The following is a 24,147-nucleotide window of genomic DNA, read 5'->3' on the forward strand; positions in this document are numbered from 1 at the left end:
ACAAACTGTCTGTCTTCTCTCTATGTCTTGTACCTCATAGCTTCAGCTGTTAGCCCTCTTATCATCTTGTCAGCTTTCTCTACTTTTGCAATGTTTTGGAGCAAATTTTTTTGTTGGGGAACTCTAAAGAAATGAATAGAGATACACCAGAAAAGGTTTTGATTCATGAGGAAAACCCTTAACTGGTTTAAAATGATGCTGACCTAATGAAGTAAATGCATTAGTTATGTAATGACAGAGCAACTCTCAGTAGCAGCTGTGGTCCTTTGCATCCAGCCTGTGGACAACTTGAAGTAGTCAGAAGAATTTGCTGCTGCTGTTAAACACTGTGAACTTCTCTCACATGCTGGTCAGCCCAGCTGCAGCACTGCACTGATCTCCCAGATCTGGCAGAGACCAAGTGCTCTGGCTCCACACAAACCAGGGCAAAGGACTTTCTAGTGGCATCCAGCAATTAACTTTTCTCTTTTTCTCCAGCCTGCAACAAGGGACACTGCTAGAAGTGGTAGCAATGATGCACACCAGCCTCCTTCTCATTAACATTCACTTGGGGAAAGAGATAATTTGCCTTTGTCTTTCTGAGCCATGTTGAGAAATTTATTTCAGTAGCATCAGTCATATAAGATGATAAAAATGGTGCAAATCATGTAAGGGAAAAGAAGCTGCCTTAGCACGATTTGAGTGTATACGATGAATAAGGTCACTAATTAATTGGTAAAGTGCAATTTGTAATGTACCTCTGTGATAAATGGATTAGAACAGATGTTTTAATGTCATTTTTTTTTTCATTGCTTGACATACAAAAATATGTGTAAAACTGAAATAAAAAAGTGGTGATGCAGAAAGCAGGCTCTGGGAGATAAATGGAGGGTTACATAAGACAAAAAAATATGCCACACTCACTTCCTGGAACAGAAGTCACACAAAGAGCCCAATAACTTTCCCAATATGTGCAGTAAATGATGACATGAAATGTATTGTTCATAAATGTAGATAAATAATGCCTAATTACTTCAAGCAGTCATTTAGCGTTCTCCAGCCCAGCACTTGAGCTGCTGAGGAGTGAACAGCAGCAGCTAAGGAAATCAAAGGCACAGCCCAGTGCTATCCCGACCCTGGGGCAGTGCCTGTCCCGCTGCGGAGCTGCTGGAGGCCTGCTGTGCCTCGTGCCCGGTGCCTGCAGAGCCCAGCGTGGCACCAGCTGGGAATCTGCACGGAGAACAGACCCTGGCAATGCCACCCAGGGCCAGGCAGCAAGAGCACATTTGTAGTGCAGCCACACAGGCTCCCGGTGCTGGCGAGCCGGGTGTCCTCGCTGTGGTGGCCATCCAGAAGGGAAGTGAAAAAGAGCAGCCACTGTGGTTTTATTCCACTGTTGAGATGGGAACACTTGAGGGCTGATAAAACACTGCAGTCAGAACCTGATCCTGCATAGCTGAATAGTCCATAATAATAATAATCGTCCAGGACCTGGGAGAGGTGCAGAAGCCTGAGCTGTGTCCCGCTGCACAGGCAGCGCTGCGGGGAGCATCCCTGGCCATGAGGCACACTGGCTCACAGCCCCGTGCTCAGCCAGCCCTGGGCTCCCCTGAGCTGGCAACAGTGAGGAAAACAGGAAAACTTCCCCCTCATCCCTGCCCCTGCAGTGCCCGCAGCTCAGCACTGAGATCTCCCCGCACACAGCACGGGCGTCACAAAGGTACAGCCTCTAATGGCCGGTGAATGGCCAGCTGAAAAGAATCCTGCAATATCCATCCTTCTAATGGTATTAAAGGAGGCACCATTACTTTTCATTTGTACAAAGTAATCTGATTGAGTGAAACATAGCTAAAATTTCATTTCCTATATCTTTATTAAAGCAGTGCCACTCTTTAAAGAGAAATGTTAGCAGAAGAATAAACAGAAACTGTTTTTACTGTCTAGGTTTTTGGTTTTTTTTTTTAAAAAAGAGGAAAAGAGGCAGGTAGACTGGCTCCATATTAGCTTCTAATCAACCACAAAGACTTTTTAGAAAAATATGAAAGTACTTGCAACTGCAGTGTAATTAAGTTTTCAACCTCTGCAGGGGGATTTGTGTAAATCTGACCTGAACCATTCTAGATGTCCAGGCAATCTGTTAGCTCTTACCAAAGGATAAAGATTACACACTAATTTAAAGGGTGTGTACAAGACACTTGTAAAATTGAATGGGTGTGACAAAATTAATTGACTAATTAATTGTGTTTTTTTGTTTTGTGACATATGACTTCCTCCAGAATGCTCTGCTACTATTCTCCTGCACAAAAACACAATCACCTTTTAAGAAAGATGTAGTTTTGTGATACAACCATGTTTGAAACAGGGTGGCATGCTCAGGTGGCAGTTGCTCACAGAAAAATTCCTTTTAATGTTTTCATTAGTGTCCTTATTGTGCACAAAGTATGAAAACTTCACTGAAGAAATATTATGAGACTACAGGAAGGCAAGCCTCAAAAGATGCTCAGATTATTACTGACAAATGCCACTGTGTGATACCACCTTGCTCAGTAGTAAATGAACTAAAGAAGTGCTAATTGCTTTGAAGTTAATGAAGACTATATTGCCTTTCAATAATTGCTGTTTGTTTAGCTACAATGATTATAGCTATCTCTTTCTCGTTGAGCAATGTAAGATGGCAGAAGTTCCACCTTTTACAAGTTTTAAATCCCTGTAGAATTGACAGAAAAAGCTGTAACCACAAATTGGTTTGCAATTTTCCTCTTTCTTCCCAGAAAGCTCTGTATGGTTATATTATGAACCTTGCTTCAAACAAACTGCTTCTGACTTTTATGATCCTTTTGTGATCTAAATGGCTATCTCATAAGATATTCCACTGCAGCTTCTTTTTCAATTGCTTTTACTGTGAAATGGCATTCTGGAGATTTCTGGGGACCATTTCACACTCTTATGGTATTGATTTGCTAAACCTGATGATAGGTTTATATTTAAGATGCAGTCTAGTATATGAACAAAGTGTAAAGCTTATGAAGAGGAGATTCAGGACTTTCAATAACCCCATTTTCTTGATGGGGTTTGCCTCTTTATAGAAGGCTAGTGTTTTACCCCGAATTTCTGAAGGCAGGTTGCTATATGGACTGTGTTTCTAATTGTCTTGGAATGTTTCCATTCCACTGAATTATGGTCACAGAAAATGTATGGAGAAGATGACTGCCAGTAACTTGTAAATCTTCCCAACATAGGGTCAGAGCAAATACACAAAAGCACATGGGAACCTAAATGGAAAAATGCATGTGAGATTGTTCCCAGAGTTTCCACTTGTGAGGATGGCAGAGGATAGATTTACTCCTGGGGACACTAAAAAACTGACAAGAAAACTAACTTCTTTGGGCTATGGTGTTGGAGATATGTGCTTTTTCTTAAAAGACAGATCATTGTAAAATGGTTACAGGCCAAGAAAAAACAGTCTTTGATGAAGTTATAGCATAACAATGAGTCAGAAACACCTTTATGCACAGAAGGACAGTTTTTTATTGGGCCAAACCACAAGCCCATGGCTCTACCTTTACTTTGGCAAATGTTATGAATTTAAGACATGGACCCAGGTAACCCAATCACAGGAAAAAAAAAACAATCAGGTATTCACAAATGTAGTGAGGAACACCCAAATGAGCAGGGGAGTGTCCCAACAAGAGTTCCAGGACGTTTTGTTTAGAAGACGAAGCAAAATCAATGTTATAAATACGAACATCAATATTTACATATACCCAAGTCTGTTCCAGTTTTCTTCAAATGCAAGTGAATGCCTCCCTGCAGGATTGTGCAAAGTAGAAGAATGAGAGTCTGAGACAGCTTCTGATGTGGGGGCAGTATTTAGGTCTCTATAGACCTGTAAGTGGTAAATTAGGGAGAACTGAGAAATTCACAGCAGTGACATACAGGACAGAGACAGTGGAGAATCCTTCACCCTGTAGCCAAGCTAGTTTGTGCAGTAATCAGAGATAATTTGACTGTAGCACAATTATATGCTAAAAAAAGAGAATTAAATGGTTTAAAAAGAGAAGCTGGAAAACGAATGCTGGAGTATAGGTATGTAACAATTCACTATATATATTACATGCATGGCTTCATTATTGAAATGTGTGGATGTATTTTGTAGTATGTGCCTGAGTGATGATATGATTACATATGACTGCTGAGTGAAGTCTAGATGAATTGCTTGTTGATATTAAACAAATGAAGAAATTCCTCTAGCAATATCTGGGAAAAGTGAAGATAACACTAGTTAGAGCTGACCAGAGTCAGCTTTTGCTTATATAACAACAATCTTGTATGCTCATTTATAAGTCTGGCCTAATGTCTGACTTCCTTCTCTTTGCTTCCAGTCACCACTATTTAGTTTTTTGCTTTGTTTTTGCATCTCTGTCCCTCAGTGGTGTAGGATCTGCACTAATCTCTTAAATGTCACGTAGACTAGAAATCTGGGATTTTTCTCAATACAATTTTCATGACAAAAAGGTACACATAAAACTAAAGAATTGCCAAGTGCTGCAAGAACATTGACAGTGGGCAGTATTTAATGAAATTCTTATGCGGTAGGTTAGAAAACAGTCAGAGCTGCAGAGCCTTAATTGCTGGTGAGGGACTTTGAAATGTATTGCAGGGAGTCATTTGTACATTTTTGTGGCTTGCTAAATGAAAGTTTCACATGTGTGCAAAAAAAGCTGAAAAGCTCATACCCTCCAGGATCTTCAGACTTTCATAAGAAGTCCTGTAAGATTTGCAGCCATTTCAAGAGTTTAAAGAGTTGATCCATTCTGGTAAACTGTCCATTATAGACCACATAAATCACCCAAATCATCATCAGTATTTTATCTTTGCTATTATAGATCTGGCAAGAAACATCTGCCAAGGCTACAGCCTAGCTACTGCCACAGTAACGAAACAATAAACATGAACATTTCAAAATACCATGACCAGTTTGGATGGGAGAACAGCTTGCTAAATTAGCAAACAATACCCATGTGAGAAGGTGCACGAGTATTTTGGAGGCTGGGTCAGAATATGAAAAGATCCTGATGAAGTGGGAGTAAGATCTAAAGAAACTATGTAAAATTCTCTGTGGAAGAAGCACAAGGTACTAGAGTTTATCACAAAAATTCAACAGCAAAAATGCAAAGTAAGGAATGACCAGTGAGGTAGCTTTCTACAGAAAGATCAGATGGTTATAATGGATTACACACTACACATCCATCAACAGTATCAGGTGGTTCCAGAAAAGGCAACCACCTTCCTGGGATGAATAAACAGCAAGTGTAGCTTCCAAACTCTGTGGTATAATTCTTCTAACCAATAGCATAGGTATAGCTTAAGGTAAGGAACCTCTTAACCTGGGAAATAAAACTAGATTTTGCCTCTCTGCTAGAAAAGAAAGGAAACAAGTTCATTTCATGAAATCTGCCTCTCTGCAGAGATGGGAACTACTGTCTAGAGCAAGAAGATGCTTTCAGTTCTGTTCTGTGGTATCCCCACAGATGCAGAGGAAGATTTCTGCTGAACCATAATTAGAAATTTTTCTTGTTAGCAGCTACTATTTAATTCTTCATGTTTCTCTCATTTCACTTGTTTATTGCAAAACAAAAAGAAAAAAAAAAAAGAAAAAAAACCACCCCACACCTATATACCCTAATGTCCCATGTATCTCGCTCACCTTTATATAATACTCATATCTACCTTTCTGACTGTCCATCTGCTTGTCTACCTCCTCCACAGAGAGCTGTACAAACCAGACCTATACAACTGGATACAATGGAAACACCAGCATACAGTATTTCTGTAATACATACAAATATTTCCCCTTCTTTGTAATCTCAGACCTTTTTTCACCAGATTAAAATTCATACTGCACTTAGGTAATTTTTTTCTTAGTTTTCTTAATTTATTTTTTTCCCCAACAGTTTTTACTGATTTTTCATACAAAAAACCTTGGGCTATGTTTAGTCAAAGACATCTTTCTCCTGTGCACATGCAACTGTGCACTACAGGACTGCTGAAGACACATTTCAGAACAGGAATTAAGGTACTATATCCCCTGGGTCAGCTGAGAATAAACTAAAAGTAGAGCTGGCAAGAATTATTCTGTGATTTCCTCTGTGAAATATTTCAACATGGTCTTTAAAGATTCAACCAAACACTCCCAAAGCAAATTAAGCAGATGACATTATCCTTCCCTCTTGACTTCATGCCCTTAAACACTGAATGGAGACATTGCCAGGGTCAGATTCCCAGCTCCAGAGATACAGGGACTGAAAATCAGGGCTTGTCAGCAGAATAAGAATAAATAACACTCTACCAAGGAGGGACTCGACATCCTGGCTTTGAGAACACTTTACAAAGAAGGTCTCTGCCTGCAACAGTAGGAAGGCAGTTTGGACTACCAACCTGTAAAATTTGCTCAACCAAATTCACATGTAGGAGTCTCTTTTGTCCCAGCGCCTTTGTCTGGATATGCTGACTGTCCTTATTTTAGGAAATCAAACTTCAGCTATGCTTCTTAAAATAACCAAAGACAGAGCATAAAAGCTTTACCTTTCAGATTAAAAATCTTTATGCAAATACACCAAGAGGAAATTGAACAATCCAAAATATACAATGTTAATTTTCTATGGCTATTCCAGATAAACATTAGCAACACACGGGCTACTTTTCAATGTTGGTATCAATATCAAAAGACTGGAAAATCTTAAAACACTGAAAGACCATCTGTGCATGCTAGCAACTGCCAAATTTGCAACTGTGGTTTCTTCCCTGCTAATTCCATATTTTCCTGATAGATTAATGGGCACCATTTATCCAGAATAAATAAATGTGGAAGGCCCGCCTTCCCCCTTCCCTGTACCTCATCATATTACTGATTTCCACCAGACCACTGAGCACATTAATGCAAGTAAGCCTCTGTCTGGATTCAGAAATTATCACATTTGCTAGAGAAGAAGTGTTTGGCATTGCTAGTTTCTTAACACTGAAGTAAAAAGAAATATATTCTGAGAACTCCAGACTACAATCAACACAGATAAAATGCATTTGAAGGATTTTTCTTTCCTTTCCCTGACTTAAATGCAACCTATGTGCAAGAAAGCATAGATATTTTACCCACACAACTACTCCTGCTTCATCATGTGCATTTATCTTATTTCTTTTGAGAGGCATGTTAGACACATATATTTAGACTCTTAGCTTGCTAATTTATGCCAGCTAGTGTAAAATTATAGGGTAGAGAATAAAGTTGCAGAATCAAACCTTTATATGTGCTTTGAAGGAAAATTTTCTACTACATACAGTCAGACTTCCACAATCCACAATTTGCTAATCTTTCCACTTAGCAATTTGCATTCCTGCCTGCACACACACGCATTCACAAACACACATCCTTCACACAAGAGAATGGTATTTCAATGAGCTCCCACATTATTCAGACTACACTGATTCCTGTAAAATATATTACTGTAGCTGTGCCTCCTTATATCTAACAGCTTGTTTAATCTACAAAAAGTCTAACTACATATATCTAACACATTATCTGTCACTTGGATGATTTCATTGTGTGTTCATGGGGTGATAATTGCAAATGTGGAATGCAAATAGTATATAACCTTGTTAAATACATCTCTTCAAGAGGAAGAGATATGCCTTTGCTGTATGTTGGCTGTCCCCACTCATTGTAGCTCCAGGTTTTGCTAAGAGGCATAAGTTGATAAAGCCTGTTGGTGCATTTGCTGACATATCTTATCCTGAATGACATTATCATGACATATTACAGCTAAAAATAAATAAATTGCTAAGGACTGGGCATCCCATTGGCAAGACATGAGCTTGCCACATGCCAAGAGAAGCATGCACTCCGCAGATTTATAGGAGCAAGGCAGAGCATTGCCGCTGTGCAAGCTCTGACAGAGATGTCTGCTGAAGTTCTTTGCTACTTTTGTAATAGTGTCTGTCGTCTCTCCTTCCTTGTAAATACATATTAGTTTAAAAACAAAGCCTGGAAATTCCTCCAAGTGAAGCACAAGTGAGGAGCCACACAAGCTCCCTAATCCCAACAGACAGAAAAGGAAGGTAGAGCAGCTCAGTTTTTCCTTCAGCCCACAGAACTAGCAGAAGAAGCATTTTGGTTTTATTTTCTACTAAGCAGTATTCCACTACTTATCACACTATTGTTTCTAATATGCTAAATTAGCAATATGAAGGTTAAATTAACCTAAAAGAAATTACTAAAATAATTAAGGGGAAAAAAGTAATCTCCTTCTCTCCAAGATGCTTCTCTCTTTTATTTTTCTTAAGACAGATGCAAAAATGATGCAGTCTTATACTTTCTAATTAGCTTTCAAAAGCCTGGAATTTTCTAGAAACCTTTTGGGTTCTTATTCCATTGCTTGCAACACTCTGTGCTAGATTTACTTGCTATTTGCTTAATTTTTACATATATTAAAATGATACTTTTCAATGTGATTTCTTTATATTTACATCAGCATGATGAGCAAAAGTCAATCACATATATCCATAAATTAATGAGTATGTGAAATAGAAACTTTAATTATTACTTAAGTAATAAACTCTGATATTAGTTAAGTGAAAATTTAATGGGGCTTAGTGGGACTTAAGGAGATGATGAAGTATTTCTGAAATGGCTATTTCCTGTTTATGGCTTTTACAGCCCTGACTGAGTCTAAAGTGACAAGCACCAAGCTGTAACATTCAAGAAGTTGAAGAAATAATATATTCACAGCTTTAGAAACACTGACTGCACCTGCTTGTTCATGCACACAGTGGCAATGTCATCATTATGAAGGGAACTGGTTATTCAGTTAAACAAATACATCAAGAACCAGGAAGAAGAAAAAAAAAAATCCAACAACCCAGAAGGCAGTTAAAAAAAAATTAAAATCTGTCAAAAAAAAAAGGAAGTCCTCAGTTATAGCTTACCTAAGATTTTATGGAGGGAAGAAAGCTGCACTCTTTTGAACCAATACTGTTTACAGTTGCTGCAATGAAAATTCTAATTTTGTGCTCTAATGAACACAAAACGATCCATACTCAACCTTGGCAAAACTTATAATGACTGTGTAATTGAAGTGACTTTGTCACATTAAAAAAATATTTCACAAAATTGTAGGAAACTGCCAAGAAATAAAACTCTGGGATGGGCAGTCTTGGGTATGTGACACAGGCAGCCATATCATCTTTGCTGCTTGGTACATGTCAGGATTATAAAGCTGTGAGGTATTTGTCTGCAGTTGCTCTTCTTACAGCATATTAAGACTAATTGTGAATTACAGGAAGTGCTTTGTGGTGATGTGTGACCCAGAATTTTCTTTAAAAAGACACTACTTGTGCTGTTACATTCTCTGGCACAATCTACGTGCATGGGACACGCTATATGGAAAGCTGCCAGGTGAATCTCTATGCACAGGTTGTGTGTGGCACTGGTGGACCTTTAAAAAATGCCTCCATTTGTAAATTTACAAAGAAAGGGCAACAAAGAGAGAAAAGCATTGGCCCATTAGGAAGGATATAGCTTCAAGCTCTATGGGAATGGGCAGAACATTCTCAAAGTCACCAGATTTCTTCAGAAATATCCCTGCAGAAAAGGTAAATACCTGTCTAGCAAGTTTATGCTCACAACTATCCATGTTCTGGGCTTTTTACTCTTTTTCTTCCCACCCTTCCCCATATCCTGACCTCCAGCAGGGTCCATGCCTTCATCCTCCAGCAGGCAAAGCCCTTGGCTCCCTCCCTCTGCCTGCAAGGATATCTCTCCACTGCCCAGGGATGGCCCAGAGCTGATGGAGAGAAGGTAAGGACCAGAAAAATAACAGTTCTGTGTTACTGAAGCATGTTCATATTTAACAGATGCCATGCTGAAATACAGAGGGATCAATTCATACTTGATGTCCATATTCTCCTCTAATCTAACTCCACTTACACAGAACTTGTCTTTAAATATCATAGTTTTGATTTCAAATATGACTGACAAAATATTTTCTGTTTACATATGACAACAATTACTTCAGCAAGCACCTGGGAAAATCCTGTGAAGACCATCCCCAAATGCAGTACTAAAGCCTTATTTTAAGTTTTCCTGAATGATCTGTAGATTGGGCACCGAAGCATCTTTAGGAGAAATAAATAAAAAAATCCCTTCCCATTTTCACTGTGGTAGGAATTTTTCCAGACATCAGTATTTCAGAAGACTTTTTACAGCCCTCTTTCACTTGAAGGACAAATCCGATTCGACATGAAGTTCCATTACGAAGAAACTGTTACATGTGATGACACTGGTTATTGAAAATTGAAATGAAGTGAGAGGAAGCTAACCAATGTGTATGAAATTCTGCTGTCTTTGAATGACACAGGGAACTCAATATATCTAATCATCAAAGTGAAGCCCATTGGGAACCAAACTACAGTTGTATTGCAGGAGGTTGCTACTTGATTGCTAGACCCAAAAGTGCTAAGCCATATGCCACTTATTTCTGTGTCTAAATAGCTTACTGTGATTGATACTCAGAGTGGCTCTCCTCTTCACACAGAAACAATCATGAAAACAACAGGAATTAAGGTACAGTGGATACAGATTATTTTTTACAATCCTAATTTTCAACCCTGTTGCTTCCCTGAGCTTAATGTAATTTATTCTTTAATGAATTCTAGCACATGCTCTGTATTTTCCCGGCAGAACACTAGTCTTTGCACAGACCTTAGTGTGCAAGCTGCACCCAGTATTTTTTTTCTCTTGGTGTGTGGCCAGATGAGCTTGATTATAAGGATTCACCGTTGGCCTTGAGCGCAAAAATATCCCCTTCTTTCTTTAGAAAGATTTTTTTTTTTTTTCCACCGTCCTTGTGCCAATCTCCTTGATTTTTCTTCCTCACTAATCTGTCTCTCTGAATCAGCCTTTTCCCAGCTCTCCTGCAGCCTCCCCACGCTCAAAGTCGCTCCAAGGTCAGCGGCAGGCCCTGGTCGGCGCGCCCCGCGTGTCCCGGCTCCAGGCCGGAGGCCAAGCGCGCCGTGTCTACAATATGCTCCCCTTCCACTCGGCGAGGCCTGGGAGCCGCTGCACGGATCTGAACTTGGGTGCCGTGGTCAGAGAGCGCGGCGCTGGCACGACACGGCCCTTGCGCGGTGACACGGCCCTTGCGCGGTGACAGGGCTGCTGCAGGAGCTGCTGCTCGCGTTACGGCGCAATGAGAGAGCTCAACGCAGGAACAGCACAGAAACCACAGAAATCAGCCCCGACATCGCAAGCACCCGCCCCAGCTATGCTAATCTCTTCTCTCATCCATGATCTCTGCTAGTCACATAGTGTTACAGCAAAGCGCTCTGCGCTTAAAGGAATATCTGCAGCTTTCCTGCCACTACTGATAAAAATGTTTAATACTCTTGTTAGGAGGCGCAATTTGATTACTGAACTGTTATCCAACAAATCCTGAAAACAATTCAAAGTAAATTTCCCTAATATGTCTATTTTTCTATCCTGCCAGAAGGGTTGCTAATGAATTTGCTGCTTGAATGCACAGACAGATTGGGAACTATAACTGTGCTGGCCTGGGCAACATGGCACTGGCACCAAAAACCTATTTGTACCCATGCAAAGTTCTCTCCAGAGTATGTCTTTCATCCAGAGGTGATTTTCCAATAAAATCAGCCTTGATTATTGCAAGCGCAGGAGCAATCCCTGAGGGAGTATATCAGGCAATTCAATACTAGGAAATGTTGTACTAGGCAAAATTAACCTTGTAGCAGTGTTATTTCCTGAAACATTATCTAGCTTTGCCTTTCTTTTGTATTCATTGATCATAAATGACTGGAATTTTTTTCTACTTCTTTCACTTAGAAAAAGATCATTATTTTTTGTAGTTGTATTTTAAAAAATGCTTGAAAGACACCTGTTTTCCTTTTATTTCACTTACTGCCAAAGTAAATGACCTTATACTGTATAGCAGCATGTTTTTTGGAGCATTTAAAAGGTGATAACAAGGAGGACAATGTTTACTCAGTCCTATTTTCTTTATCATGCTAAACAGGGGAACCCTACTAGATACTGGGCCACAAACCAGAAAGAAAAGGGAACTTCACTGTCCCCTTTCACACCAACAAAGAGAAATGCCAGTGAAATTTGTGGAGTTTTACAGTCCAAAGGACAGCAGGCACAGGCCCACAGATTTCAAAGATACAGCTGGGGAAATACAGATTACAAGAATACAGTTTCAGTGAAATCCCACTGCATTGTAGCTTTAGCCATTGCCTCTGACCAAGCTCTCCAAGGCAGGAATCTTCATCTGTAGAGTGTCTAGAACATGCCTGAATCTCACAAAACCATATAGACTTATACATACTCTAACAGTAACAGTTTTGCTCTGGTTATTTATCTTCCAGCAACACAAAAATGGTCTAACAGTGAAATTCAGGGGTATGAGGTCTGAATGCCAGTTCCTGTGCTGGATTCAGCCAGCTGTACTGAAACCAGCAGCACAGGTTCTCCCAGTTATATCAGGATCAGGACTTTCCTTCAGTTTTCCTAGTATTTGTTGAATGATTGCAATACTGGAAACACATTTTTAAAGTATAAATATAAAAAAGAAGACAGGTAGTTAAAAAACAGCTGTTATTTGATGCAAAACCCAAAGCAAACACTTGGAATAATGGTTTGAATAAATACTAAGTAATTTAAAATTAAAAATAATGTCCAGGAAGACAAATATAAAATCTAAAATTATCAAAACCACAGGATGAGTGAGGAGGAAAAAATGGATGCTTCTTTGATCAACAGCAGGTACATGCTAAAACTGGAAAAAAAAATATTGACATTAACTAACTTTTTTTTCCCATCAAAAAGAGACAGGAAAAGTAAGGTTTTGTTTGGCTCTAACTTTCATTTTTTCACAACTTTTAAAAATGGACCTAAATTTAATCTTGACATGCTGCATCACAATGAAGGTGCAGAAATGTTTTGAAAAATAACAAAAGTGACCCAGTTAAAACAAAAATACTTTTTTTCCCCATCAGCTGCAAGACCTCTGACAAACTTTACAGAAATAGGTGATTAGCTTTGATTGTCTGGCATATAGATGTCTCTGTAAATACAAGGATCCAAATATAAGGATTCTCCAGGTGCCTGAAGTTCTGTGATGGCCACAGCACCCCGGCAGCTGAGGGGTGTCTCGTGGCTGGATGCAGCCTGCGGTGCTGGGTGCTGATGGTGTGCACTCAGATTTGTAAGAGACAAGCTGAACGAGCTCTCAGGGTCTGTCCATCTCATTCTCTTGTAAGCAAACTCTGTGCACTACACGGGCCATGTCGTAACTGAACCATCTCCTATAAATTACACAATCAAATCAGAAGCATTTCGCTATAAAAGTGCATTGCACATTTGAAAAGCGTGCTCTCTCCAGGTATCTGTTGTGGTAGTAGCTAAAAACCTTAATAAACACTACCTGTTTTATATTTCAGAGCCTACCAATGTGACTCATTTGTACAGTTTTAAGTCCAAACAAACTGCTAGTCAACTAAATTATAACTTATTACCACAGGCTACAGACTTTTAATACATTCTGTGGTTGGAACAGGACTGATTTACTGCTGTAGGCCCTGCCAGTAGTTATCATGCATCATTTCACTAGAAATAAAAATAGCCCTACTGTGGTTATCCTTTGGACTGATAAAAATTTATCTAACAAGATGTATCAGAGGAAAAAATTCAGAAAATAAAGGTAAAATATTAAATAGACTTATTATTTTATGTCTAAAGTACTACATCTTCTAGCTGCTGTGATGACTTTGGAATAAAGCAAATGGTACTGGAAAAAGGAAAAAAGATCTAAAGGAGCAATTGAACTCTGATAAAACCACATGGGGATAGCTGAATTGTCAGAGCTTTGCAAGAGTCAAAATTTACATAAAAATCAGTATTTAGGGATTAATGCAATATCATGAAAAAGATTTAATATGTGCTTTTCTTTGCAAACAGTTGAAAAGCAGGAGTTCTGTAATCCATTTCCAACACTAACCTTTAACTTGTGAGAGTAAAGTAATCCTTTGCAACATTTCTAGAGTTCACATTCTGCTGAGGAAATGCAGCCCCTAGACAAAGCTCACTGGAGATCAGCAGCAGCCTGTGCCTCGGTGCCACTGAGGTGCCGACCCCGCTGTGAGTGTGGTGGGTCTGTACAGATCGCACCACGGGGCACAGCTGGCAGACTCTGGGGCATTTTGTGAAATTTTGGAGGAGCTTTATTGCTGGTGCAATAAACCAATCCCACTGACCAATCACTGCACCTGTGAGAATTCTTAAGTGGACAGACTAGGAAGATCAGGGTCTAAAGAACATTGTCTCTAATTGCCTATAAGCGGGCTTTTTCCTGGATTTCTGCTGAGGATTTGAGTGCTTTTGCATGCTAGACTTAAAGTATTAAAGCATAAATATGAATGGATTTCTTTGAGAAATGAATATGGGCAGGCAGTTTAGGCACTATGTTATAATGGATTTTTAGAACTAATTGAATTGGTGCTGTCTGATTTAGTAGTTTGCCAGAAATAGTATGAAGAGAAATGTCAGGAAGGAAGGTTTAGAATCAGAGATAAACAGGAGGCATGTGGAAATTGCTTGAGAGTTTTATGGAGAAAGAGTTATAGCAGGTTTGGGGGTTTTGTTTCTTTAAAAGTGATTTAAGTATTTTAGTAAATGTCTTGTAAATTGTAGAGAAATGTCCATAGGTACCTATGGCCCAGAGGCGCCTATGTATCCATGTATGTACATATATATATATACACAGAAGGATGGAATAGTTTGGGCTGGAAAGGATCTTATAAAGGTGGGCCCAACCCCCCTGCACTGAGCAAGAACATCACCTAGATCAGGTGGCTCAGAACCCTGTCCAACCTGACCTCAAATGTTTCCAGGGAAGAGGCACCCACCACCCCTCTGGGCAACCTGTGCCAGTATTTCACCACCCTCGTGCTAAAAACTTTTTCCTTATAGTGAAGTTAAATTGACCCTCTCTCACATACATATATGTGGCCATCCTCCCATACAACTATCCATGAATGGCAGGCTTTTTCAACCTCATCATGACACACTTTTTTCATCCCTTTTTTAACACAGGCTGCGAGATATCCTGCAGTGGAAGAGCCGCATGTGTACCAATAGCACGCTGCCTCTTCCCTACTTCTATTAGGTACAAGTGCCTGATCTGGCTGGTCAAAACCGAAACAACTTTCAGAGTCAGCCCACTGGCCTGCATTTTTGCCAGTGGGAGCAGCAGACCTGTTTATGGTTACTGCTATTGCTGCATACATTAACTGACCCTCGGAGCCTGACCTGCTCGCCCTCCTGCTTAGTGAGTCAATAAGAAAATCCTTTGGCTCTGCATGACTTGCTTAGACCTCAGACCTTCCATGCAGAATAAGGTCTAGCCAGGGAGGCAAAAACAAGGTGCCACTCCAGCTGGTAAAACAAAGATATTTTTAAAGTGCAGTCAGGAGAAACAGGCACTCCTATCCCATGTATAATCAAGGATGAAAAGGCCACGAAAAATACCACTGCGCTTTGCAAATGAGAGGTCAATTGAAATGTCAAGATATCAAATGTTAATGGATTGCATTTCCAATGATGGTTGGGACAGAAAACCATACCAAGTCAAGTCAGATGCTGTTCAGACGAGAAGATGAATTTTATGGCAGGAAAAGACAATAAACACTAGAAATCTTGCTGGTTAACAAACTTGTGGCTGATGGAAAACAAATATATTTTGCAGCGGGATTTTAACACAAGCTATAGTCTCAAAACATGTATCTGGAAGTCATTAAAACTACAGCAAATTTAAGCATATGCAGGTGTTTGGGGAAAATGCCATTATTTTCTACTGAAGATTTTAAAAGGGACTATAAAAGAACGGAGTATAAAGGACACTCAAGGCAGGCAATGTTTTCTTCCCTGAAGCAAGAAGTCGCTTCCAATATTTTCACAGTTCTACAGAATTTCATGGACTACATGACTACACTCTTAAGGGCATTCATTTTCTATTTAAAAATTCTAATTTCTTTCTTACAACACCCTTGCATTTCATAGTGCTGGATGACATCAAGTTTTAGCCAAATCATTCTTTCACCTGCCCACATTTTCCCAAGGAATCCACCTGGCCATTTTCACAAATGACTTTCATCTAAGACATTTGTTTAGAGTGGCATTATATCCAGTCCATAGTCAGAAGGGCATTGCCATAAAAATAACTCATCTCTTTGTAATGAAAACCTGAAAAGAACCTGTTTATCTTCCTAACACTGTCTCTGCCCAACACAGCAGACATAGTGTCTTCCTTTCTGATTGCACAGAGACTTGCCTTGTGTCTGTACAGTTCACTGGTGGACTAATTCACATTATTAGTGCATCTGGACTAGGAAGACTCCTTGGTCTATACAACAGAGGGATGTAATATCAGGACTGAAAAACAGTGACTAATAATTTTCTATTTTCTGAAAGAATAACTACTTCAGTGGATTCCAGTGAAAATATGAGGAAAAGGGTTTAAAACAAACAAAAAAAAAGATTGCTTTTCCCCACACTGTGGAGCCCGATGTCACACAATGTTGTGGTGACAGGAGGTATAAACTGACTTCATGAAAGATTTTGCCTGGAAATGAAATCCATTGGTGCCTCCTAAATACAAGATGTGTGTTTCTGGAAGTGCAAAATGCTGTGTGCAGGAAGGTGGGAGGATACTCCTCATGGAGCAGGTCTCTGTAATTGCTGTTCTTTGCCCCCCACCTTCTGCTGCTGGCAGAGATAAAGCACTGGGCTGGTTGGCCTCCAGTCCATGTTAGTGTAGAGGCTGCCAAGCCAAGTGCATTTGTACTTGAGAGTGGGGACTGCCCTGGATTTCGGGGGGATCCTGCAGCTCAGACCACCTCAGGACAAATGATGTGATCCAAGTCAACATGAACATGATTCCTCTAAGTTTTATGCTGATGTGAGCTCCCATTGTCTACACAAGTTCAGAAAGAAATCTGTGTTTTACAACAAAGCTATTGTGGGGTTTTAATGATATCACTGTTTTCCCCCTCTTGCATCAAATAACAGGGTATATAAAAGATTAATTCCTCTAGATCTGCCCTAATTCAAAACCATCTCTTATGTAATAGATCTTTAGAAATCAGAAACCCTCCACAGAGTGAACTTGTTTAAGTCACGTTACCTCTTTTGGATGCAGGAATAGGAACATCTTGACTAGCAAGTAAATAAGCGTGTTGGACTTTACATCTAGAAAATTCCTTTTGTACTACAGACTCTCAGTGTAAACATGGATAAAACCAAAGGGAGAAAGCAAGTGCTCCTTACATAGCAAGGCCAGGAGAGCATAAATCAGTTAAATGTAATGGATTCAGCAGTTATGGGCCCACCTTGGTGTCATACACCCTCAGAAAAGGGTTTTATGTTTTTGGAAAAAAAAAAAATCAGTTCTGCAGATACAGAAATTTCTTAGCTATTTTCTGAGTGCTTATTTATAGTAATATTATGTAAGATAATGCCACCAATACATAAAGATGAGTTCTGAGGATGCCTTGTGCCTTCCAGTACTACGAGCAGCATGGAATTGAAGCCAAGCATTCTTTGTGAAGCAGCCAAGTGTCACTGCACCTTTTTGGGCTATCAGGAAGTTCCCACAAGATAGTCTGAGCACCAACATACCCTTGGACATTGAAAAACCAGCTGCTTGGCTGCCTTACTGAACTGCAAAAAGAAAACTTCCTTGTTTTTTCCCCTTTCCTTGTATTTCCGCTTTATTTAATGCTGTAGGGATTCCAGAGAACATAAAAGAGCAGTAAAATTCCTACCAAATATTACACCAGCAACGTTAATGAACTGAGCAATGAAAAGTAAATAGACCATTTCTATAGAAATCTTCATCATGCTCCTAAACTAATACATTAAATGGTGGCACTATTGGCTCTGTCCAAGGACTTTATATAACCTACAGTCTTTAAAAGGAAGTGATTTTTGCTTTAGTTTTGGAACACAAGAAGTATGTCAGCATAAGGTAAAAACAAGGAAATTTTTTATGCTAATGACAACTGAGAATATTTTATATATATATTTATATATGTAACAAAATATATTATAGCAGATGTCAAATGCAGTTAGATTCAACTCTACTTATTAGTGCATGGCTTTTAGCCAAAAGCAATTCACATTTGCAGAAGTGTACTATCACATATGTCTTAATAATAAAATGTGTTTTTAAAAATGTATGTGATAAGTCACATATGGTAGAAGGAATCTGTACAGCTTTCAGCCCTTATGACAATGGAAGCTACTAACTTTATTTTGCATAGCTGAAGAACATTAAAATTCAAGTGAAATTCTCCTTGACATTTGAGAGCTACAAAAGCAGCAACTGAAATCTGGCCAAGCCTGAGCTGTACTAAGTGTGCTCTGACACTTATATAAATGCAGTCCATGGCTACTGCTGCTATCTTAAAGACACTATTCTTTCTTTTGCCCAGAGAGCTTTAGCATACACTCATAATTGCACACAGGTACCTTAAATAGTTACACGTCACTGAACAAAACTAGGCAGATTTTTCAGCTGTTTTGTTATGCATAGTGTAATTAATGTGTATAATGGATCCCCTAAGGTACTAATTGAAGCTGCCACCATGAACATAGTCAAGGAGAAGTTAAAAAACCAGTTTGGGGAAACATGACAGGGTGGAATACACACATGTAAGGGGAAAGAGTGAGTCTGTCCATCTGGCCTTCCGTCTCAAAATGCTACCCTTAATCAAGTCCTATAAAATATAGCTTAACCTAAATCACCCATTCCCCCCAAATCCCAAATCTTTCTGGTGGATTAATTTGGCATCAGTGACACATACATACTGTTTAATAACTGCAGTGCTTAATGCCTCTGTTATAAGTGGGAAGATAAAATTCAGTTGAGTTGTTCTTGAGAATTTGACTCAATATATATAAAAAAAGTGTATGAATGATAAATCATTATTTTGGAGCTGGTCCACAGGAATTTCATCACCTTGCAACTCCTGGACCCTGTATAATGTGAAGTGAAAACATAGCTCATTTCACTCTCTATTAAACAACCCCAGCTAACAATGACTTTAATTCAGCTTGCACTGAATTTGAACTAGCCTATAGGCAAGAAAGGTCCCTTGTCCTATTACAAGTTTCACATTCTATCAGGTCCTTGCTGGATCCTATTTCTAATTTTTATCAGACTGAATGAAACATAGAGAGAGAGTGATTTATGGTCATCTGACATATCGCCTAATCACTCCAAGGAGTGTTCATACACATTCTGTGTTCACTTTATAAGGTGTAAATGACTATACATGATGGAATCCAAGTGACAAATAGAACTGTACTCTTCTGCTATGTGCCAGAACACAATGACTGGGGAGTCCTGTCAGTGCATGTTCTTACAAACACAAACCCACTCCAGTCTCAAAGTCAGCATTATCAGCAAACTACTAAAAAAATAAGAACTATGTCTGTAACAGGACTATCCAGTTACTGGGACGTAGTTAAACTGCTATGATAACCTACTGAAGTTTAAATATCTGTTTTTATTGGTACATTAGAGCCCATTAGGACTGGAATAGTCATTATTTAAACAGAATAACTGATGCTGTTAGCTTTAACTGAAAATGGCTTTTCTCAAAGAGCCAGGACATCTATACAGCAACTTTCTTAATGCAATGATATATGGTTGAGTGTTGCTGCTAGTGCCCAAAGATTTAAGAACTTATCATAAAATGCCCTTGAAATTGCTCCCTGGTAGCCTGCTCATCCTTCACAAAGCCCTGTGCAAAGAGCAGAAACATGCATGTGTGTGTATGGTGTAAGAGAGGCACATGCACAGAGGGAGAAAGAGCTCTTAATCAACAGGATAGCAAAGCCTTGATGCATAGGTGCAAAAGATTCCCATGTGCCCAGAAATTATTTGGCACATTCCTAGTTATTTCCCCCATCAGACCTTCTCAAGGATTGCAATTAAAAATCATAATCTTTTTAGCATGTACAAACCTCCCCAAGGCTAGAAGCACTATGTATTGAGCATGATTGTGATTATTTGGCAGCTATTCATAGACAACACATTAATTTATGGAAACTGGATGAAACTTGAGGAGTGCAATCATTAGGGACACATAAGAAATCGAAAGCTTTCCTCAGTGATACTGACCTTTTTACTACTATGATTAGGGGCAACATGAATTCTATTATCTTCATCACCCCTCTTACTGTCTTTTTAGTCATTATATACAACGATGACATTAAACTTGCATTTTCAAAGGGATATAAAAATAACTTACTTTACAGGAATGTTTCTCAATTTTGTCTTTTCGGCAGCCTGTAAACACAAGAGGGGTGGGGGAAACAAATCATTAAGCAAGAGCCACACCAAAGCAAGCAAACATCAGCTCATGGGAGCTCTTCACCAGCAATATCCCAGGCTGTGGGACCATTCAGAGAGATAGTGCTGAGTCTGAAATGCTCCTGCCCTACTTTGTGATATCAGCGGGGCTTGTTTATTTTTAATGGCCACCAGTCTTTAGTAACCGCTCATTCAGGGCTGTTACTTCATTTCTCACTCTGAGGTCTGGCCCCTTTGTCACAAGCTATCTGTCCCTATCAGGAACAAGAACAACAACAGGAAGAAATAGAGGGAAGAACGGATTCCATTTCCAAAACTGTTTTTATTCACCAGCAAAAGAAAAGGGCAAGAGATGACCAAATGTTCAGATCAATTTCCTCTTGCGAAACCTTTGAGAAAACACACTCCAAATCATCTAAATGAGTAAATCTTTGGGCCCCTTGGCCTGCACCACCTCAGACATGGAGCCTGGTTCCAGTTTATTGCTGAACCCATTGATCTGTGTACAGTCCATTTATCATTCATGAAAAGAGCCAGTGATCTTCACAGTATATTAGAAGAAACAACTCAGATCATCTGTCAACGGCCCTCTTATTTCTGTTTCCCTCTCCACGGGGATTTCATCTCCTTCGATTCTTCTTGAATTAAAATGTTGCTAAGCAACACAGCTGGGGGCGCCGATGGCAGTGCCGCGCCAGTCTATCGCGCTGCTTAAGCCGCTCGAGATGTTACGGGAGACTTTTCCCTTTAATGCTCCTCTGGCATAATTATGTAATCTGAACAGACCTTGCATCCCACTCTTGTTTTGTCTGGAATAGGTAAATAATATTTTAAAGGAAGAGGGCTGGAAATACTACTGGCAGAAAAAGCTAGTGTTGTATAATTTCAGAGAATTCCTCCTGGTGTTTGCAGAACAAGGCTGTAATAGATTTAAATGTGGAAAGTGGTCAGATGGTTGGTGAGATTACAAGCACAGAGAGTAGTGAAAGGCAGAATTAAGGCAACTGATCCATAAACCCATTATAGAAAGGAAAGTTTTAGTGCCTAATTACCTCCAGAGGTATTTTTACAAAGCCTGCCGACATTTAGGAGAAGGGTGATGGTGAAGAACTTTAACCTCTGCTATATTTAGGGATGGAAATAAAATGGTTCCTACACAGGAAGTGTGAATATTAGTGGTTCAGAAAAATACTCATATAAGCCCTTGACAAATTAAATCCTTTCTGTAAAATTATGAACTTTTGAATCCTCTAGGATCTGCACAACTGGTTCCAAATTTTGCCAGAATGAATTATCCCTTGAGCTCTTCGATGGGGCTATTTTTTCAAAAAACTTCTGTTTTGGCACTTTTGCCTCTCATCATAGCAAAGGTAATTGCTGCATTTAAATCCATGAAAATCCCTAATAATGAGTTTAAAATTTGGGAGAAAGAATGAGAGCTTGTGAGAGCTTGGATGGTGCAACAGCAGTCCTCTGGGCTGGCTCCCAGCTTGCAAAGAAAAATGTGTTTGTTTCATTTGGATTATATTTTCCATCTAACGAATAAATCAACGAATGCATGATAGGAATCAATTACATTAATTGTACAGTAGGGGTGCTAAATAAAACACTTAAACCTCAGGAAATGCTCAACTTCAGATTGCACAAGTAATTGAGAAAAACCCAAGCCTAATTATGCCTTCTCAAACAAGCTTATGATGAAATGGGGTCTCTGCCTCAACAGTGAGATAATGTGATTGTGTCTCTTTCCAATAGATCTCCGCAAATGCAGAGTCAGAAGCATGCTATTAAGAAACCTACTAAGTAATAAACTACACATAACAACACACAAATGCTTCGTGTAAAACAAACTGAAACACCATCAAAAATGGCATTTCAGTTTCCCAAACTTCCCACTAAAAGCCAAGTTTCAGTCCCATCCTGCAAGAAATTAAAATTATTTTTAAAGCTCAAAAACATTCTTCCACAATGTCAGAATAGCTGGACCTTAACAATTCTGAGTTCAAGCATGTGCAACTTGCATCTAAATCAAGGTTTTCCCCTGAATTATTCAAAAAATCACTACAGAAAAACAGGTATCAAAATACAGATAAAGAAGAGGAAATAGCAGAGGAGTGTGTCTAGGATCACAAGTAAATTATGATAATGCAGTTGATTTAATACAAAGTACAGCAGAATATATTCTGGAGAGCACATGGCGTGATGGTGTGAGCTAAACTGTTTACATGAAAGATTAAAGAAGATGAAGATATTTCAGAGAGTGAGAACTGGCAATGTCAAAGTCACAGAATATTAAAGAGCCGTCTAAACTGCATGTTTGATTTTTGACCACTTAACTATGTCTATCACAAGCATCACAACCATTTACCCTGAAAAAAAGGTAGCAGTTTCAGGAAGAAAGAACTATAGATATATTTTGTTTTCTTGGACTGTGAACATTTTAGCACATGTCTTTCCCTAGATTTTTACATGGAGAATTTCTACCTTTTTTTTTCCTTTGTTACCAGAAAATCCCACTTTCCTAACTCTTAAGAAAAGGCACATGCTGAAGGAACAGTGTCCTTCACACACATGCTTGCTTACACCAAACTGAAAAACCATTGCAAGTGCTTGGGTTAATCTACATGCCAGCCCAGTTTAATGTTGGATCATCAGACAACTGGTCCTTTCCTATTACAAAGGATTCGCTCTGAGTGGGATCACGGTGATGTTAAACACAGCACAAAATACCCAGGGATTCCATCTGAGAAAGAAATGCAGGATCTGTCCTTCTGTTTTTATTTGTCTTGTAGGTGTTGCTCATTCATTTTTCAAAGCGTATTTGTTGCGATATCATGAGCATGCCCAGTGGCAGAAGATAAAGGAAGGCAAAATCAAAGTGACATTGAGTAACTCTACACATTAAGCTTTGATGCAGAAACATATTGTTTGAAAATATTTGGTGTGCAGCAGGTCTGTCAATTAGAGCTAATTATTTTTCTCTGATCAGGAAGAATGCAATCTTGTTTTAGGCAGGTTTCTTTGAAATGTACGTCTTTTATATAACTTCATTATAGGAAAATACTTCTTCCAAATTACTTCTTTTCTCGGCTGCTTAGCTATTGACTCAAATTGTCTGTGTTGAGTAGTTCTCTCTGCTTTGATAATTAACTTTTGATCATTACTGAATTTAGCAGCTCTAGTCAGATGTGTTCATAGCAATCCTCCTCAACTATTTCAGTGTTCATCGCCTTTAATCTTTGAACAAAATGATCTCATTGAGCCTCCATCAGCCTCGCTACTCAGTTAATAATTCCTGTTTCTCATCTCCACGACTGAGTTTGATTTGTTTTAGACTTGATGCAAGCTTTTGATTATTAATTTAACATAGTTCAAAGACAAACATGTTTTAAGAGTTATTTTTTAAATCTTATATTCCTAGGCCTTTACAAGTAAGAAACTTGTTTTAACTTCACAATGATTCCTAAACTTCATGTATTAAAAGTACTATCTAGCAACAGAACAGGTGGGAGGTCCCTAAACCCCCATATGTGTGCCCTGAGTGACAGATGCTGCTGCCAAAGATTGAAATGAAATTGGACTGGCATAATGTAGTATTCAATGGGTGTTAGGAGAATTACATCATGAGACCTTTGCTAATTTTGAGCTTGAAAACATGCATTAAAATAATTTAGGATGATTAGAAAATGGAAGTCATGGTGAACCAGACAATCATTCTACTTTAATT

The 24,147-nt window shown here is 39.1% G+C and overlaps 1 protein-coding gene across 6 annotated transcripts in view; it reads right to left on the reverse strand.

The window, feature by feature from the left end:
- AFF2 (ALF transcription elongation factor 2) overlaps nucleotides 1-24,147 on the reverse strand; it is a 332,557-nt gene that overhangs the window by 59,506 nt on the left and 248,904 nt on the right. For all 6 annotated transcript variants that reach the window (XM_012573138.5, XM_030272689.4, XM_072929172.1 and 3 more), the window contains exon 9: nucleotides 20,359-20,396. In XM_012573138.5, the coding sequence (XP_012428592.4) occupies nucleotides 20,359-20,396 (38 nt within the window). The remainder of the gene's footprint in view (nucleotides 1-20,358; nucleotides 20,397-24,147) is intronic.

The sequence above is a fragment of the Taeniopygia guttata genome, chromosome 4A (assembly GCF_048771995.1).
Source record: "Taeniopygia guttata chromosome 4A, bTaeGut7.mat, whole genome shotgun sequence".
Taxonomy (NCBI): domain Eukaryota; kingdom Metazoa; phylum Chordata; class Aves; order Passeriformes; family Estrildidae; genus Taeniopygia; species Taeniopygia guttata.